The sequence below is a fragment of the Narcine bancroftii genome, chromosome 9 (assembly GCF_036971445.1).
Source record: "Narcine bancroftii isolate sNarBan1 chromosome 9, sNarBan1.hap1, whole genome shotgun sequence".
Taxonomy (NCBI): Eukaryota; Metazoa; Chordata; class Chondrichthyes; order Torpediniformes; family Narcinidae; genus Narcine; species Narcine bancroftii.
In genome coordinates, this window is record NC_091477.1 from 61,407,977 (window position 1) to 61,427,874 (window position 19,898).

The 19,898-nt window shown below is 39.5% G+C and overlaps 1 protein-coding gene and 1 long non-coding RNA gene across 5 annotated transcripts in view; one reads left to right on the top strand and one right to left on the bottom strand.

Annotated features, from left to right (window-relative positions):
* LOC138743694 (NLR family CARD domain-containing protein 3-like) overlaps positions 1–19,898 on the bottom strand; it is a 120,254-nt gene that overhangs the window by 56,887 nt on the left and 43,469 nt on the right. Inside the window, exons 3-7 of one of the 2 annotated variants that reach the window (XM_069899306.1) lie at positions 17,577–17,601; positions 12,451–12,561; positions 10,901–11,038; positions 7,092–8,880; positions 1,881–1,967 (exon numbers count right to left, since the gene is read on the bottom strand). In XM_069899306.1, the coding sequence (XP_069755407.1) occupies positions 1,881–1,967; positions 7,092–8,880; positions 10,901–11,038; positions 12,451–12,561; positions 17,577–17,601 (2,150 nt within the window). The remainder of the gene's footprint in view (positions 1–1,880; positions 1,968–7,091; positions 8,881–10,900; positions 11,039–12,450; positions 12,562–17,576; positions 17,602–19,898) is intronic. The other variant, XM_069899305.1, reaches the window with a different exon arrangement.
* The window catches only part of LOC138743696 (uncharacterized), an 85,197-nt gene that overhangs the window by 34,026 nt on the left and 31,273 nt on the right, over positions 1–19,898 (top strand). The window contains exons 2-6 of one of the 3 annotated variants that reach the window (XR_011345022.1): positions 7,470–7,550; positions 8,739–8,999; positions 10,877–10,978; positions 11,892–12,129; positions 15,006–15,874. This is a non-coding gene — a long non-coding RNA (uncharacterized lncRNA). Of the gene's footprint in view, positions 1–7,469; positions 7,551–8,738; positions 9,000–10,876; positions 10,979–11,886; positions 12,130–15,005; positions 18,808–19,898 lie in introns of those variants that run through there. The other 2 variants (XR_011345020.1, XR_011345021.1) reach the window with 2 other exon arrangements.

Sequence of the window (19,898 nt, forward strand, 5' to 3'; positions counted from 1 at the left end):
TCTCGGAAAACTATTCATTTTAATACAACTGACTCTTCCAATTAATATAATAAGCAAATTGACCCACTTCTTTAAATCTTCATCTATTTTATTAAATAATGGAATATAATTTAATTTGTATAAATTTTTCAAATTATTATCAGTACATGTACCTAAATGTTTAATCTATCTGTCCATTTAAATGCTAAATGTTTAATCTTATCTGTCCATTTAAATGGACAATCTTTTCAACATTGTGAGTCCTGCACCAATTCCATTACCTTACTTTTGTCCCAATTTATTTTATATCCTGAAACTTTTCCATATTCTATCAACTGCTTATAAAATCTAGGTAATAATCATTGTAATTGAGTTAAATATACTAACACATCATCTGTGAATAAACTAATCTTATGTTCAATCTGATTTATTACAAATCCTTTCAACTGTTGATTATTACGAATCCTTTGTGCAAGGGATTGTATAGCCAAATCAAACAAAGCTGGTGATAAAGGACATTCCTGTCTACTTGATCTGGTTAAGTTAAATGATTGAGATAGCTTTCCATTATTTATTACTTTAACTTTAGGATTTTTAAATAAAAGTTTAATCCGATTTATAAAACTCAATCCAAAACCAAATTTGCTCAAAACTTTAAAATAAAAAAATCCCATTCTAATCTAATAAAAGGTTTTTCTGTATCTAAAGCCACGTTTTCTTTTGTGCTAAATGAATTACACTTAATAACCTCATTATATTTTCCAAAGTTTGTCTATTTTTAATAAAACCAGTTTGATTCATATTTATCAATTCAGGAAGATAATCATTAATTCTGTTTGCTAATACATTTGCTATAATCAACACTTAACAATGATATAGGTCTACATGGAGCTGGTTTTAATGGATTTCAACTTTTTTAGGGATAACCAAAATTATTGCTGTTGAAAAGGTTTCTGGAAGATTGTGCAAATTACTACCTTCACAAGTAAGGCAATCATTAAATCTTTATAAAATTCAACTGGAAACCTATCTTCTCCTGGAGATTTATTATTTTGTAAACAATTAAGTGCATCATAAACCTTCTGTTCAGTGAGGTTCTCTCTGAAAATGAGCAAGGGCTTTATTAGAAAAATGTTTTTTTTAGATCCTAGGGCATCCTCCAAAGCATCCAAATCAATATGTAGCTCTGTTATCATGGATCATCCAGATCAATATGTAGCTCTGTTATCAGGTATCATCCAGATCAATATGTAGCTCTGTTATCATGTAGCATTCAAATCAATATGTAGCTCTATTTTCATGGATCATCCAGATCAATATGTAGCTCTGTTATCATGTGGCATTCAAATCAATATGTAGCTCTATTATCATGGATCATCCAGATCAATAAATCTGGATTTATCATGTATTTTAGATTTAGATATTAGTTTATTATGGTTAGTAAGGGTTTTTTTTTTGGGGGGGGGGAGGAATTAGTTGTTTTTTAAGGGTTTTTTCTCTTTTTTCTTTCTCATATATTAATCAACATATATTTATAAACTATTATTGTAATTATGATGCATTAATTGCTGTCATATATGTGTTGATTTTAAATAAAATATTCAAAAAGAAGTTACATGTATACAAAACCTTTTAGAACTGCCATATAAACTAAATAATCCTTTTATTAACTATTCCAGTGATGGCTAAATATTAGCTTTTCCTTAAATAGCATCATTGACTTAATTTCATATTCCCATGGTCATGCACTGGATTACTCACTGAAATCTTTTGACTGGAATTCTGAATTTATCAGAACTGCTACTGAGGTGAGAGACATGATTAAACCATAACTAGCATCTGGTTCTTTTGTGCTTTTAAGAGTAATTCATAAATGGTTTACATTTCAAATTCCATCTTACCATAATTCCTTGATTTGATTTTTAGTTGATAGCAGTAGAGCACTGATGGAACCAATCATTTCTTCATCCATAATTCTGCCTGTTAAACTGGAGTTAAAAGGACAGGCCAAATAAATGAAATAACCTTCAGAAAAGAGCAGCAAAGTACACTGGCTCCTAATTTTTCTCTTCTGCATGTGGCTTTTCTTATTAATAGTTTGATGTCTGGACCAATGGAAGATGTTGAAGCACTGTTATATTTAACTTGTTCTGTCCAACTGCTCAGTTATTTGTTGTAATAAAATGATATCTGCATTCATATTCTCAGTCCAGTCTGTGGTTCAGCTCATCCATCTCAGGACATCAATCTCAATGTTCGACTCAGCAGCAGAGCTCACCTGACCCTGTGTACCATCTTCACCCAGAATGTGAAGGTACTACTAGATCATGGGTAACAGAAAGGCAAGACTGGCTGCTCAATATTTTTGGGTTCAGAGGGTACAGATGTAGAGATAAAAGGGGATGTGGCTGCATTTTTCATTAGGAAGAACATCCTGGTGATACTCAGGATAGTTCTGGAGGATCATGCAGTGAAATTACAGTAAAACTAAGAAGGTGTTGATTGCTTTCCTGTTCCCAATAGTCAGCAGGAATTAGAGAAACATGTGAAGAATGCTGATGGCTGCGTAAATCAGTGGATTATAATAGGTGATTCTATTACAATTGAAAGTAAGTGATTTCAATTTCCTAATATTGGGACTGATTTGATACAAAGGGTTTGAAAAGGGCAGAATTTGTTAAGTGTGTCCAGGAAAGTTTTCAAAAGCAATTAATGTCCCAACTGGATAGGAGGAAACACTGGACTTCCCATTGGGAAATAAGGCTGGGGAAGTGATTGGAGTGTCAGTGGGCAAACATTTTGGCACTAGTGACCATAGTTATAAAATAGTTGTGAAAAGAGAGAGTACTGGTCCACAAGATAAAGTTCTATATGTCATGAGGCTAATTTTGATGACAGGAACTTGAAAAGATTAATTAGAAAAGGAGGTGAAGAGCAACTGCCAATGGGGAGACTTTTAAAAATGAGTTTGGGAGTGTGCAGGCAGGATGCATTCCTTTACAGTGAAGGGCAATTCTGGCAGAATTAGCACACCGTTGTACAAGGGTAATTGAGGCTCAAGTCAGGCAAACGAGAGGCATGTGTCAGGTAGAGGTAGTTGGGATCAAGCCAACCCCTTGACGAATATGAGAGAAATGGTGTTAAGAAGGAAATCAGAAGGATTTAAAGGGATCATACAATATTCTTGGCAGAAGAGGTAACAAGAATCCAAAGTGATTCTGTAAGTACCTCGAGCAAAAGGTTAACAAGTGAAAGAATACATCCCCTTAAGTCATTGAAGTGCAAAACCAAAAGAGATGGGCAAGGTCTTAAATTAATACTTTTCATTTGAATTTACAATGAGACGTAAGGGGATTTGGGAAACAGCAATGTTTTGAAACATGATGACAAAACAAAACAGGAGGTGCTGACCACATTGGGGCACACAAAGGCATATCAGGGTCTGACCAGGATGTTGTGGGAAGCAAGGAAAGACATTACAGAGGCATTTTGAATCTTCCGTAAGACAAGGGTGAAGGGTTGGCTTGATCCCAACTACCTCTACCTGACACATGCCTCTCGTTTGCCTCTCATCAACCTATCCCATCCAACCAACACATCCTCTCCAATCCAGGCTACATCCTCGTAAAACTCTGCACCCTCTCTACAGAATGCACATCCTTCCTGTAGTGAGATGACCAGAACTGGACACAATATTTCAAGTGTGGTCTAACTAAAGTCTAAACTAGCTGAAACATTATCTCACAGCTCTTGAACTCGATCCCAAGGTCAATGAAGGCCAACATCATTATCAATGTGTAACATTTTGAGTAGGCTATGAACATGAATCCCAAGACGCTCTGAGATCAGCTCAGAGTCATCCCATTAACATTGTATTCTGTCTTCAAATTTGACCTACTGTGCAATTTGTGGGTTAATTTTCATCTGCCATTTCACAGCCCAGTTTTTCATCTTATTAATGTCCCTCTGGAACATCTGAAAACCCTCCAAACTATCCACAACACTCACTTTCGTGTGATCTGCAAACTTACTATCCCAGCCTTCCACTTACTCATCCAGGCAATTTATCAAATTCACAAAGAAGGGTCCCAGAACAGATCCCTGTGGAACCCACTGGTCACCGACCTCTATGCAGAATACAAATCATCTACAACCACCGACCTCCTTGGATTCCATGCCTCCTCATTTTTTGAATGGGAACCTTATCAAATGCCTCACAGAAATCTATAAATATAACATCCACTGCTCCATCTTCATCGACATATTTGGTTCCATCCTTGAAGCATTCAATCAGGCTCCTGAGACCCGAACTTCCCATGAAAAAGCCATGCTGACTATTCCTAAATGCTTACAAATCCTGCCTGTCAGCATCTTTTCCAACAGCTTGCTTTCCATTGAAGTGAGACTCGCTAATCTGTAATTTCCTGACTTATCTCTAGTCCCTTTCTGGAACAGGGAAACAACATTTGCAAACCTCCAGTCTGTCTGTCCCCAGAGACAATGCGACGATCATCGCCAGTGGCTCAGCAATCTCCGCCCTTCCTTCCCACAGTAGTCTTGGGTAAATCTCATCTGGTCCTGGCCACTTAATTAAATTCGTGCTTTTCAAAAGCTCCATCATATCCTCTTCCTGAATGTCAACATGTTCAAGCATTTCAGTCCATTTTAAGTCATTTTCACACTTGCCAAGGCCATTATCGCTCTGGTGAATATGGATTCATTCAGGGCCTCCACTATTTCTCCCAACTCTATGCACACATTTCCATCAACACCCCTGATGGGTCCTATCCTCACATGGTGAGTGGCGGATTCGGGTGAGTAGGCTGAAGCCTAGGTTGCCGCAGAGTAAGGGGGCCTGAATCTCTAGGCTTTAGCCATCTCAGTAAAGGGTAAGTGCTTGATTTGTGAAGCCAGTGACTGTGGGCAAGAGTCGGTGTCCGGTGTTAGGGTGACGCACACGACGGTTTCTGGGAGCTGTCCAATTCAGTCAGAGAGCTAGTTTAATGGGAATGTGGAGGATTGGAGGGTAGGGGTTGAATCCTGTCCACTATCTTCAGTATGCTGGATAATAAGGAAGAGTTTAGGAGTGTCCCATGACGAGCATGATACAACCTAGCAGCAGGAACCAAACTACCACTTGACTGCCGGGGTCAGGACTCGGTGGGGGAGGGGGACCTAAACTATTCCTAGCCCATCCAGCACACTGGGCCCTAACAAGTCACTTGCTTTCCAAGGGGACACCATCTATTAAATAATCTGGGACAGCAAACAGCAGGATGTGATGGATAAATCGCGAACAAAATAACTGTGTATCCTCACACAGGGGCTCATTTGCTCACCAGCAGGCAGCAATTATTTATTATATGACCATTTGCGAGATTGTTGACCATGTTCCTTGTCCACAATGAGAGCAGCAGTGTGTCGGGGTCCGCCGGTCCCTGTCAGAGAGATCTCACACCGGCAGTGCCAGCGTCGCTCATGGAGAAGTCTGGAATGACTGATTCAATTGGGCTCTCCGCTATGGGAGTGGAGTGAGTGATCACTTTACTTATTTTATTCATGTTGTTTAAATTATAAACGACAGAACAGATTCTGGAAATTGTAATGAATCCAGAGTTTGTGAGTTGAAATGTTCGAGCATTGGTTGAAAGATGGGGGTATTTCAGGTCACCTTGTGTGTGGCTTGTGCTATAACGTCCACTACTGGAACCCCCATGCTTTTGCTGCCCTTGCCCTTCCATCTTCGTGGAGTGTCGTCGTGGGCTAAAAGATCCTGCTGAAGGAGTATTTTGGAGAAGTGCCTGGAGCCTGCAGAGGATACAAATTCCTAAACTGCTGTTGCCTTGCATCTGTGCTGGAGTCACTGTGGACTGTGGATTGGATGCCAACTAACCAGGCTGATGTGTGCTGTCAATCTTCTGGTGCAGCGGCAAGTTATGTGACGAGTTACACAGTGCATGATTCATACTCTCTAACTCTTGTGCAGAAGATCAAGGCACTGCAATTTCTAATCACTGTTAAACCCCAGTGATGCGGAGTCCATGGCCATGACCATTATACAATTTATAATGGTGAGAGCTAAATTTCTTGGGCAGATTGTGGGTGGGAGGAAGGTGGGGAGTGCAGTGTTGTGCAGCAGAGAGCTGAACAGGGACAAACTGCCCCAAATGCAGCCCTATGTCAGAGCCTGTCAGACCCTATGTCAGAGCCCCACTACCAGCCCAACGCCTTCCCTTCTCATGTGCCCCTCTCTACCGGGCCATTGCCACCCAGCCCATCAATTCTATCTTGCCATCGCCGAGCACAGCTTACACACTCACACCGTGAGTACATACCCCGGCAGATAAATTTAAAATGCACGAGGGGAGGCATCACCCAGGGGCGGGGGGACCTCAGCCTAGGGGTCTAGCTGGTGGCTAATTGGCCACTGACACATGGTTCATCCTCTTGTTCTTCACATTCTTGTGGAATGCCTTGGGGTTTCCTTACTCCTGCTCGCCAAGGCCTTCTTGTGGCCCCTCCTTATTATTTTTGCACTTTTCTAGAATTTGACTGCCTATCTGCTCCTCGATGTTTCTTTTACTATATTGGGGAATCTATGGAATACATCCATTAGGGTATTGCCTGCTTCCTGTCCTGACCTCCACCCACACTAACTCAGTTGTCAATCCCTCCACTACTTCCCCATTTTCTGCAGCCGTGGTAGGATCCCTGATCTGCAATGCCACTCCCCCACCTTATTTTATCGAGTTGGGATAATTCCAGGACCCTCAGGCGATGTCTAATCTACTTACAAAAAATTCCATCGAATAAAAGTACAACCTTTTATTGGTAGTTGTGTTGCAGTGCTAACAAATTCAATAAATATTATTAGAATGGAACGGATAACAAAGAAACCTTAAAATTAAATGTCTTGATTGAGCAGTCAATTGTATTTCTTACATAAACATTTCAGCACTGTTTCATCGAGCAATAAGATACATGATCAGTATGTCAATAGAAAATGTTTCTGCATGTTTCCTTTTCTAAGTTGGATTGAAAATAATATTTATAATCCCTCTATTACAAAAATAAAACAACTGACCTTATTAATTTTGAATAAAAATACTTACATTATTTTTTTAAAATTTTGAACAACAGGTGAAAGTCTTCTCAAGCCAAGTGGTGAAATTCTATATTTGGATAAATCAAATTCTTCCTTGTCCTTCTGTCTATTCAGAATGATGGCAAATGCTGAATAACCAGCAAGTGACAGGCTTTGGGAGGTCAGCACTCCCTGACAGATGGGCTTAATGAATTCTGCCATGACTGATTTGTCATTCAGCTGATTCAGACAGTGAAATAAGGTGATGCATCTTTCTGGATGGATGTCCAGATGCAGCAGTTCCTTAATATAGTTACTGATATTCTGCAAATCATCATCCCATTTCTCTATGTGGGTGAGGAGACCTTGTAAGCATTTCTGAATATTTTCCTTTCCTAACCCACAGAGAAATTGAAGGAAGAGATCCAAGTGGCCGGTGTGACTTTGAATTACCTCATTGCAGGCACTTTTACAAACCTGGAAAAAGGTAGGGTTTGAAAACTTTTCCCAAAAATGTCTCAGAATGCTGGATGACATCAAGTTACGCCTTTCACTGTGATAGGATTGAAAAATATAGAGAGCAGCAAAGTATTCTTGGACCGTAGTGTGAACAAATGAATAGACACGCCTGTGGGAGAGAACAGTATTCTCAATATAATATTCCCTACCAAATCCACTAAAAATGGATGAAGCATCAATATTGAAGGATTTTAAATCTTCCTCAGGAAAGACAAAGGTTTGAGACTTTAGACATTGAAATGCAAGTTTGCCCAGATTCAGAAGTGCCAAGCGATCAGAGTGCAATAACTGAAAGGTTTTCTCAGTCTTTTCCTTTCCATGACCACGATGGTGGTGGTGGTATGTCACTATGACAATTAAAAAGTTGGTATAAACCTCAGTTACTGTGTCATCTTTAAAATGTTCAGCGCAGAGTGACCTGTTTTCTAGAACAGTAGCCAAAATCCAGCAGAAAGCAGGCACATAGCACATCATCCAAAGACTGTTTTTTGTCTTCACCATTGTTAGAATTTTCTCTGTCAGTTCCTTGTCCTGATATTTCCTCAAGAAATATTTTTCCTTTTCTTCATCTTGAAATCCCTGTATTTCTGTCACTCTATCGATGTAAGAGGATGGGATATGGTTCATTGTTGAAGGACGTGTGGTTATCCAAATGGATGCTGAACGAAGCAGATTGCCTTTAATGAGATTTGTCAAAAGTGACTGGAGATTCACAAGTTTTTTGACATCGGAGCACACTGGAGATTTTTCAAACTCCAAAGAAAAATGACTTTCATCCAGCCCATCAAAAATAAAGAGGGAGTGGGCTGAAACCTCGAGATATGTCTCACTCAGCTGCTTCATGTGCGGGTAATGTTGTTGAAGCAGCTGCAAAAGGCTCAACCTTTCTGCAGAGATCAGATTGAGTTCACAAAATTGAAAGAGAAACACAAAATCATACTCCTGGTGAGCGTTCATCATTGCCCAATCAAGGACAAACTTCTTCACATAAATTGTCTTCCCAATGCCCGCAATCCCTTTGGTAATGATTACTCTGAGTGGCCGTTGCCCTTGGGTGGGTCTGAAAATATCTTTAATGTTAGTATGTGTCTTGTCATATCTAGGTAAGCAAGGTTCAATTTCTGTCAGCTCATGCTCTTTATAATTCTTGTTATAGTCTCCATCAGTGACCCAAAGCTCAGCAAATCTCTCAAGGAGGAAAATACGCTCTCCTGCAATGGACGTGTAATCTGTGATGTATTCAAGTTTTTCTTTCAAGAAAGCTTTATGATGGGTTTTAATATTTTCAAATGATTTTTCTGTAAGTAAAACAGAGTAAAGGTTTTAAATTCAACTTATATTCCTTCCAGATAATACTTATGCTGATTGGTGACTCTAGGGGAAGAATCTCTTTTGCTTCTCTTTCTCTCACTGTCAGGTAATGCTCATGGTGAATCTTTATCTGCCTTGTGCCAGACTAAAGGTAATTTTGTGTAATTTCCTGTTTTATTAAATGACCATAAAAGTATTTGGTTTCTGTATCTGGTTAAAAACAGAATGCTGCACAATAAAATTGCCTTGACAGGTTATTTACAGTTCAGAGAAACATGAAAACTGCAGATGCTGAAACCTTGAGGGAGCAAAGAGAGACTCAGCAGGTCAGGCAGCATCCAACATTTTGTGTCAGTACCCTTTTATTGAGATTAAAGTGGAAAAAAGTAGATCAAAAGAGGGAAGAAAATGTGTGGTGGTGGGGGGAAAGGAGCTGGGGAGCTAAGATGTGAAAGGGTATTGGATGGAAGATGCGAGAGATGGGGAGAAAAATTGACCATTGTGGGGAGGGGGAAGGTTAGAAAGAAAAATAAGGATGTGAATAGATAAAGAAGAAATGGAAACAGTGGAACCAGAAAGAGATGAGGGTTTCTGAATTTTTGTTTAAAAATCAATGTTCATGCCTTGGAGTTTAATGCTGTTCAGGAGGACTATGATGTGTTGTGTCTTGAATTTATGTTTAACCTCACCTGTGACATACATGTCTGTGGGGAATTAAAATGGTTATCAACTGGAAATTCCAGCTTGGGTCTACAGAGGGAAGGAGAAGCCACACACTGAGTACTCCAAATGGTTATCAACTGGAAATTCCAGCTTGGGTCTACAGAGGGAAGGAGAAGCCACACACTGAGTACTCCAAATGCCGTAGATTCATTTGAATGAGGTGCATCCAAAACAGTTTCAGCTGCAAGGTCCATCTGTGGCCCAGAACAAAGGTGAAGCAAGGAGCTGTAGGGACTAGTTTTGCACTTTCTGCAATTAATGTGGGAAGTGCCTGAAACAGGGAAGTGGCAGGTGGGAAGTTGGGGGGGGGGGGGGGGGGGCGGCGGGAGGTGGTGGGGAAGGGAGGCAAAATGGACCAGGAAATGTCAGCAAGGTCTTTACTAAATAACTTTTATCCATTCCAAGCACACGGATATTAAAGATACTAAGTTCAGGGAAGGATGTATTGATAGTCTGAAACATGGGAATATTAACAAGCAAAGGTGTCAGATATCTTAGAATAGATGAGGGTAGATAAATCCCCAGGGCTGCAAGGATATCTATCTCAGCATGCTATGGGATTAAAGGAAGAAAATGCTGGCCCCTGATCAAAGGTTTTGCATATTTGTAAGCCAAAGGGAAGTACCAGAAGATGGTAGCTTATGTCCCTTTGCCAGGAAAGCAACGCTAGATAACTGCAGAGTAGTGAGCCAATGGGGCTCTGTTAAGGGTATCAAAAATAAGAGGGCACATTTCAGGTGAGAGGAAGGAGTTTTAAAGGGGATCTGAGGGAAACATTAATCTTACACTGAGGGTAGTTGTTATCTTAAATCGGTTGCTAGAGAGGGAGGTGGTATCGGATACGGATATTATGTTTGAGGCATTTGGAGAGTCACTTGATTAAGCAAGGTATTAAAGCATATGGACCTACAGCAAGGAAATGGGGTGGTGCAAATGGGAAATTGGTCACCATGGCAAGGTGTGCTGAAGGACTGATTTCTGTACTGTATGATTATGTATCAAATCTGTATGTTGCCCAGATCTTGCTTCATCTGTTGATCTGTGGCCTGCTGCGTATTCCAGGGATTTCTGTTCAATTATTAATTTTTATCATATTTTGTGGCAGTATCTGTGATATTTTGCATTTTCAAATAACCAACTTCTTTGAAAACAAGGAAATGTTGTCTGAGATCAATAAATAAAACAATAATTTGGAGATTTCTTTGTAACCAATGATACTTCTTCCTTGTTTTTCATGGCCTTGGACTCTACCAAAGGAAGTTTGCATTGTTAATGCTGTATTACCTTTTTGACCATGCTTGTACAAACTTTCCATTTTGATTGTGATTGGCATGCAACTGACACTGGAGTTCATAATAACTGGTGAGATGATACTACTCCCTGTATCTGCATTCATCTTCAAATGAATCATTCCATTCTTCTCTGGAACAGTGGAAAGAGTTACACTCAATTGATAAGCATATGAATTCACATCACAGATTTTAAAATCTATCCTCATTACCTTATGACCCTGTGCCCCTCTTGCCTGCATTGCCATGGACAGATCACTCTGTTCAGTTATTTATTTATTTTTATTTAAACAAACAGCACGGCTACAGGCCATTTTGGCCATTGGGTCCTTGCCACCCAATTTACACCTAATTAACCTACAACCCCTGGTATGTTCCAAATGATGGAAGGAAACCAGAAGACCCAGGGAAAACCCACAGACACACAGGGAGATTGTACAACCTCCTTACAGACAGCGCAATTTTGAATCCCGGTCCCAATCGCTGGCACTGTAAAGGTGTTGCACTAACCACTATACCAACCGTGTCCCTCTAAAGGGTCATGAAGTCAGTTAGTAGCTTTACAATTTGCCAATTCTCTTCCAAATAATAAAATGGATCATCAGGTTAATTTATTAACCATAGACCTACAAGAGACTGAGATGATGTAAACATCAGGTAAGGAGATACAACAGGAGGTTGGTCATTTTGATGATGATCAAGTTAACAAGGATCTTGAAACTGCCATCCTTATCTGAAGATGAAGACTATCTGAAATTGTTTCTTTTTCTTTTAGGGGAGGTGGGGATTTTTTTCCTTCTCTTTCCCTGTGAGCCACCTAGTGACAAGAGTCAGTTCCCGTACGATTGAGGGAGTAGTACTATTATTTCTGACAGTATTTTTGAGGGGTTTTTTTGTATTAATTTTTCTCTTTTTTCCATATTTTCTTTCTTTTTCTTGATGGAAGTGTGTTATGGACCTAATATAATATTTTTGACTCAGGACAGGATTGAACCTACTGTGGGGATTTAACAGCTGCTAAGACTGAGCTACCTTTTCCACGGGCGCCAGAACTGTTGTCCTGACAGCAGTGCTGGGCTACCATCAGGGGACTTTGACAGCCGTCAAAGCACGGGAACTACGCGCTGAAAATCTCGCAGGAGAGCACCTCTCCAGGTTATTATGTTATTATGCTGAAGGCAGCACTGGGCAGTTTACAAACCCCAGTGCACTGGTTTCGAAGAGGTAAGTCGGTGGATTGGACTGCAGGCAGTCAGTCTGACTGTGTGTGCTCACATGGCAGCTTTAGCAAGCCACATGTAGAGTCACCCAGTAGTGTCAGTGGAAACTATGTCTATGGATGCCAGTGCTGTTGTCCTGACAGCATTTTGGGGAATTCTGATACCCAGAGTGTGTGTGGGACTGACATGTAATTCAAGATCGTGTTGTCTGCCTACCACCCAGAGAGTCAGGGAGCATTGGAAAGGTTCCATTCAACCTTAAAGAATATGATGAGAACTTATTGCTTTAAACATGATAAAGATTGGGATGAAGATGTTCACTTACTGTTATTTGCTGTAAAAGAATCAGTCCAAGAATCATTCGGTTTTAGGCCATTTGAGCTAGTTTTTGGACATGAGGTGAGAGGTCCTCTAATGTTACTGAAGAAACTATGAACTAATCAGGATATACAGTTGAACATTAGATTATGTCTCTAAATTTAAAGAACGATTACAGAAAGCCTGTGAAATGGCCAAAGAAGATGTGAAAACCACTCAACAGAGAATGAAAGTCTTGTACGATTGTCAGGAGTTTGAAGCCTGGTGACAGAGTTTCACTACTTCTCCTGACCCAATCAAATCCCCTTATGGCTAAGTTTTCTGGACCATATGAGGTTCAGTCTAAAATTTGCGAGGTTACATATGTAATTAAAACACCTGATCGCTGATGGGAGAGTTAAGTCTGCCATGTAAATATGATTAAGCCAGATTTTGAGCAGGTGCCTCCTAATGAGATGAAACCCTTGCCAGAGGTGTTAGTTATTAACCCAGAGGGAGCAGATAAACTTAGTTTCAAGGAAGATTATGGGACACAGAAAATGCTAATTCAGAGATTGGACAGTTCTCTGTTTTTACGGATCCTGGAAATAAAATTGGCTCATCTTGAAATTTTGGAAAGGGAAGAAATGAAACAATTGCTCCTAGAATTCAAAACTTTGTTTCCAGATGTACCCCGGTGAACTTCCATAGTGTGCCATGATGTGGACATAGGTGATGCTAAAGCTATTATGCAATATCCTTACCAGATGAACCTGGAAAAGAGTAGTTAATGAATCATAAACTTGATTATATGCTAAAGAATGAAATATCCATCAGTCAACTTCAGATTGGAGTTCATCTACCCAAGGTAGATGGCACCATGAGATTTTGTACCAATTACAGGAAACTTAATGTGGTGACAAAAACAGATGCCTATCTGATTCCTAGAATCGACAATTGCATTGACAAAGTGGGAGAAGCTAAATTTATGACTAAGATAGATTTGCTAAAGGGGTATTGGTGAGTGCCGTTAACAGAAATAGCCAGAGAAGTTTTGGCATTTGTAACCCCATCCTGGCTCTATGAGTATAATGTGATGCCCTTTGGGATGAAAAATGCTCCAGGGATTTTCCAGAAAATGATGAATTCAGTGATCCAGGGATTGACTTACCTGGATGCATACCTGGATGATTTGATTATAGGGACTTACACCTGGAAGGAGCATATGGTGGAATTGAAGAAATTAAATACTCATTTGTTAAAAGCGAATCTGAGCAAGAGAGAGTTTGGACATGAGACTGTCAAGTACCTGGGTTATTTAGTAGGGCAGGGACAATTAGCATTGGTAGAGGCAAAGGTTGCACCATTTCTAAGTTCCCTGTCCTAATTAATAGGAAAATCTTAAGAGATTTTTAGGAATGATTGGCTATTATAGAAAATTTTGTAAAAAATTCATGGATATTGCACTCCCTCTCACAAAATTGTTAAAGAAGGGAGAGAAATTTATTTGGTTAGAAGATTTCCAAGAAGCATTTGTAAAATTAAAAACCATCTTATGCCACCAACCCGCACTTAAGACACGCGGACTTGGGAGAAACCTTTTCTCTAGCTGTGGATGCCAGTGATGAAGCTGCAGAGAAGGAAGGTGACACGGTTGACAATCCTGTGGCATACTTCTCAAAGAAGTTCAATGAACACCAGTAGAACTACTCAACAGATGAGAAAGAACAGTTGGCTCTTGTGTTGGCTTTACAACATTTCAATGTCTACATTTGTACAGCACAGCGACCAATTATTGTATATATGGATTACAATCCTTTAAAAATGAAGAATAAGAATAGACGGTTTTTGAATTGGAGTTTGATTTTACAAGAATATGACCTAATGACAACCCATATTAAGGGGAGGGATAATGTAATTGCTGATTGTCTCTCATTGTTAAATTTTGTAAATGAAGAAAGTTTTGTGTGTGCTTATAATGGAAAATTGTATTATTAGCTTTCACTATCCATTAAAATTTGTTCCTGCGTACCAAAAATTTATTTGTGGTGGAAGGTGTAATGGACCATGGACCATTTTATTTTTGACTGAGGACAGGTCTGAACCTACTGCAGGGCATTTGAGAGCTGTTAGGAGCTACCACCAGGATATCTGTCAAATCAAAAGAATTATGTGCTGGAAGTCCATGGGCTTGCAAGAGAGCGAGCCTACAGTTGTTAACCTCTCCACCAATGGGGAGAGCTGGAGGCAGCACTGGGCAGTTTACAAACCCCAGTGCACTGGTTTTGAAGAGGTTAGTCAGTGGCTTGGACTGCAGGCAGTTAGACAGTCAGTCTGACTGTGTGTGCTCACCTGGCAGCTTCAGCAAGCCATATGCTGAGTTGTTTTGTTCACGGGTGCTAGCATTGATGTCTGGAGCTGTAAGTCATTGTGCTCACCAAGTAGTTTCAGTGGAAAAATGAAGACTGAGCTACTTTGTCCACGGGTGGCAGCACTGTTGTCCTGACAGCATTTTGGGGAATGCTGATACCCAGAGTATGTGGGGAACTGACCATTGCCTCTCCCGTTCTTTTTGCGTGGCAGGAATCATGGAACCACTCAAGCCAGAGTATCCAAAGGAGAGGACTTGTGTGACAGAAGGTCACTTGTTAATCCTAAACATGGCTTTGGAGGCATGAGCCTCACGTAGGGACCAGGAGGTCATGGTGAAAATTCCCGCGTAAAGGAAGTAAAGATGGCTGTTACCATGTTTGAACCTCAAGACAGTCTCATGTTCCCCTGACAAGATTGAATGTCTATAGGGACCACGGTCATCTGGATACAGCCTCAAATTAAATGACCAATAACCAAGGAAACAAATAATGCCAAGCCTGGAGATCAGATTCGTGAACTGTTCCTTCTTGACTGACAGACTTGATGTGACTGAATTTTGGTGATTTTTTTTGTGGCATTTGAGCTTGGACTATAATGGTCTGGGTTATTTTCCACATACGCCATATAATAATCTGTTGTTTATATAGAGTTTGTTAAGGCTGGTGTTTGGGTGTTAAGTTTATCAGATTAATTCTATTATTGCTAGTTTGTTAATAAATCTTGTGTTAAACAACCCATTTATTTATGTGTCCCTCGATTGATGCTGGGGAGTGTAACAGGTGCCAGGAACACTTAATGATTTTAGAATGTGGAAGGACCAAGAGGAGAGACAGTGGAGAGTTTTTTAAAAATTGAATTTAATACAATGGCAAATGGTAAAACTTTGAATTTTATAAGTTATAATGTTAATGGGCTTAATGATATGATAAAAAGGAAGAGAGTGTTAGCTTTTTTGAATAAAATTAGAGTTGATATTGCTTTTTTACAGGAAACTTATTTATCTGAGAAAGAACAACAAAAATTGAAAAGAGATTGGATTGGACATGCGATAGCTTCTACTTTTATCTCTAAAGCAAGAGGTTTGGACATTTTATTTAAAAAACATTATCTATTAACATTCATAAAGTTTTTATTGATCCTGTGGGAAGGTTTGTATTAGAACATTGTCAAATTTATTCTGAAGATTGGACTTCGATGAATATTTATGCACCAAATATAGATGATGAAGGGTTTATTAGAGATACATTTATGCATTTAGCTGAGACTCATCATCAAAAATATTGATAGGAGGAGATTTTAATTGTTGTTTGGATCCAGTTTTGGATAAAACAACCAAATCAGTTATTCAAACTAAAGCAGCTAAGGCAATTCTGAATGTTATAAAAGATTTGAATTTAATAGATATTTGAAGAAGATTAAACCCCAGAGTGAAAATAAATCTAAAGGGTTTCTACAAATATGTAAATAGCAAAAGGAAAGTGAGAGACCAAATTTATCCAATAAAGAATCAGAAAGGATTCTAGTGTGGAGCTAAAAGAGATGGGTGAGGTCTTGAACAATTTCTTTTCCTCAGTATTTACTGAGGAGAAGGATATTGAACTGTGCAGGGTAAAGAAAGCAAAGGGGGTAAATATGGAGACTATAGTGATTAAGAAAGAGGTAGTACTGAGGCTTTTGAAACATATAAAGGTGTATAAGTCTCCAGGTCCTGACAGGATTTTCCCCAGGACCTTGAGACAAGTTAGTGAGGAAACAGCAGAGGCTCTGGCAATGATTTTTCAAATGTCATTAGAGACGGGTATAGTGCTGGAGGATTGGTGTCTTGCGCATATGGTTCTTTTGTTGAAAAAGGGTTTGAGGAGCAAGCCTAGCAATTATTGGCCTGTAAGTCTGTGGTAGGTAAATTGATGGAAAGCATTCTTAGAGATAGTATATATAAGAATATGGAGGGACAGGATCTGATCAGGGACACTCAACACAGATTTGTGCATGGAGGTCGTGTTTGACCAATCTTGTTGAATTTTTTGAAGAGGTGACTAAGAATGTTAATGAGGGTAAAGCAGTGGTTGTTGTCTATATGGACTTCAGTAAGGTTCCGCATGGGAGGTTAGTTAGGAAGGCTAAGTCCTTGGGTATTAATTTGGAGATAGTCAAATAGATTCAACAGTGGCTGGAAGGAAGGTGCCAGAGAGAGCAGTAGATAATTGTTTGTCAGGATGGAGGCCGGTGACAAGCAGTGTACCTTAGGGTTCAGTATTGTGATCGTTGCAGTTTGTCATGTATATTAATGGTCATGTATATTAATGATCTGGAGGATGGGGTGGTAAATTGGATTAGTAAATATGCAGATGATACTAAAATAGGGGGAATTGTGGATGATGAAGAGGGTTTTCAAAGATTCCAGAAGGATTTAAACTGCTTAGAGGAGTGGGCAGAAAGATGGCAGATGGAGTTTAATGCTGATAAGTGTGAGGTGCTTCATTATGGAAAGAATAATCAAAGCAAGACATATGTGGTAAATGGGAGGACATTGAAGAATGCAGTGGAGCAGAAAGATCTAGGAATAACAGTACATTGTTCCCTGAAGGTAGGAGCGCATGTGGTGAAGAAGGCCTTTAGTATGCTTGCCTATATAAATCAGTGCATAGAATATAGGAGTTGGGAAGTAATGATGAAACTGTACAAGACATTGGTGAGGAAAGATTTAGAGTACTGTGTGCAGTTCTGGTCACCGATTTATAGGAAGGATATTATCAAGATAAAGAGAGTGCAGAGACTTACAAAAATGTTTCCTGGGTATCAGCATCTGGAATACAAGGAGAGATTGAACAAATTAGGTCTTTATTCCTTGGAACGTAGAAGGGTGAGAGGGGATTTGATAGAAATGTTTAAGATAATGAGAGGGATAGTTAGAGTTGATGTGGAAAGGCTTTTCCCATTGAGTGTAGGAGAGATGGATACAAGAGGTCATGGGTTGAGAGTTGACGGGCAAAAGTTTAGGAATAACATGAGGGGGAATTTCTTTACTCAGAGAGTCAATTGCACTGTGTGGAATGGGCTTCCAGGAAAGGTGGTGGAGGCAGGGTCAATTTTGTCATTTAAGAAAGAGTTGGATAAGTATATGGATGGGAGGGCGATGGAGGGATATGGGCAGAGTGCTGGTAAGTGGGATTAGAGGAGAGTACTTGGATCAGTGCAGACTAGAAGGGCCAAATTGGCCTGTTTCCGTGCTGTAATTGTTATATGGTTATATTATTCTTTTATTCACATAGATTTGATTCTTATTCTAGGTTAGATTTATTTTTACTTCTGGAACAATTGCCAAGAAATGTTATGAATATAGATTATAAGGCCAGAATTTTATCTGAGCATTCGCCACTTTTAATGACGTTTTTGTTTTTGGAAAAGGAACAAATGGTTTATAGACGGCAATTAAATTCAACTTTGTTAAAAAGGTCAGATTTTTGTGAATCTATAAGAAACCATATTCATGAATTTTTAGAATTAAATTTAAATTCTGTTTCTAATAAAAAAAAAGCCCTTAGATGAGAAAGGAAACCAATTAATAAAGAAAAAAATTCATGTAATGTGATTCAGACGTATTGAACTGAAAAACTGATTGATAGAACTAAGCAAAAATATGAATTAAGAAAAAAGCTCATAAAGTTTTGGTTTGGCAGTTAAAAACTGAACAATCATCTAAAATAATTAATGTTATCAAACTGAATTTATGTTAATTGCTTTAGCAGTTTCTATGAAATGTATAACAATATCATGAAAGTCAGAAATAGATTTTGACTTTGTAGCTGTATACCACAAGAGAAAATTACTTATAATCTGTTAGATAAATATTATGTTTTCTGGAAAATATGGAGCCCACATTTACAAAATGTTGGTTTGCATGTTTGATTGACTCTCTGAAGACCTCACTTCCTGGTAAACTCCAATAGATTTATTTGTATAAATGTTTTATTTCCTTGGTGTCCTCCGGTTTTACTTTTTTTTTCTTCACTTGGGGTGGGAGGGTGGGATGATATATATCACATGTATAATCTCTTTTGAAATAATTTACAATTGCATGTAATGTAATGATTATTGTGGATAAAAATTTATAAACAATGTATTAAAAAATCAGTTGGTGGGGGCTTTTACTCTTGCTGAATTTAAAATCATGGGAGATTGATTTAAGGCAGACGTGGCAGAAAATACCCTCGTAGTCCTGTTTGGAGAGTAGCTTTTAAAAAAAATTATCCAGAACATGATGATTGACATTCTCAATAAAAAAAAATCAAAGCCACTATTTCTTATTGGCTTGCAAGGACACCAAATGAAACAGGGAAACTATCTCAAATCACAGTAAAGTAGAGGATGGGTTATCCCAAAACACCATTGCCAATAGCTGTGGAAGGTGAACTGCATGTAATAGTATATATTTGTATATATTTACATATAGTAGTAGTGATTGGCTGAGAGCCTTAGCCACGCCTACTGGCAGGTTATAAAGGGCTGCTCCTAACCAGACCCAGGTCACTCTAGACTGGTCAACCACGATGTAATATGCTCCAGTCTTTTGCTAATAAAAGCCTTGGTTTGAGTCAACAAATCTTTGAGTAATTCGACACACTACAATTTTATTTGCAAAAATTCAACCAATGGTGCAAATGCTGCTTCACGGAGAATCAATCTCTCATCCAATGAAAGTGAAGAATCGATCATGCGGCAATGCTTGATGTCACAACGCAAGCACCACACCCGGAAGGCACTGCCCTTGTAAAGCTCCACCCACACCACTATGTTGCCTCGCCGCTGTGACACTGATCCCCGACGTGCCCCCCACCGCCCAATGGGACTTTCAAGCCAGCAGGTCCCGAGGAATTGCCTGCACAGCAATGGCCGCCACCTCCATAGCCTGCTGCTGCTGCTGAATATAATCAGGTCCCGCTCCTGCCGACCCGCCTGCTCTGCGAGTATTGCAGCCTCCACAGCTTGTCGCTGACTCCGGTCGAACGCTGCCACCTCTGCAACTCGCCACCGACAGCCCGCCCATGCTGATGACAACACTGCACAAGTGTAGCACGCACCACACCGAGGCCCCACGATGTT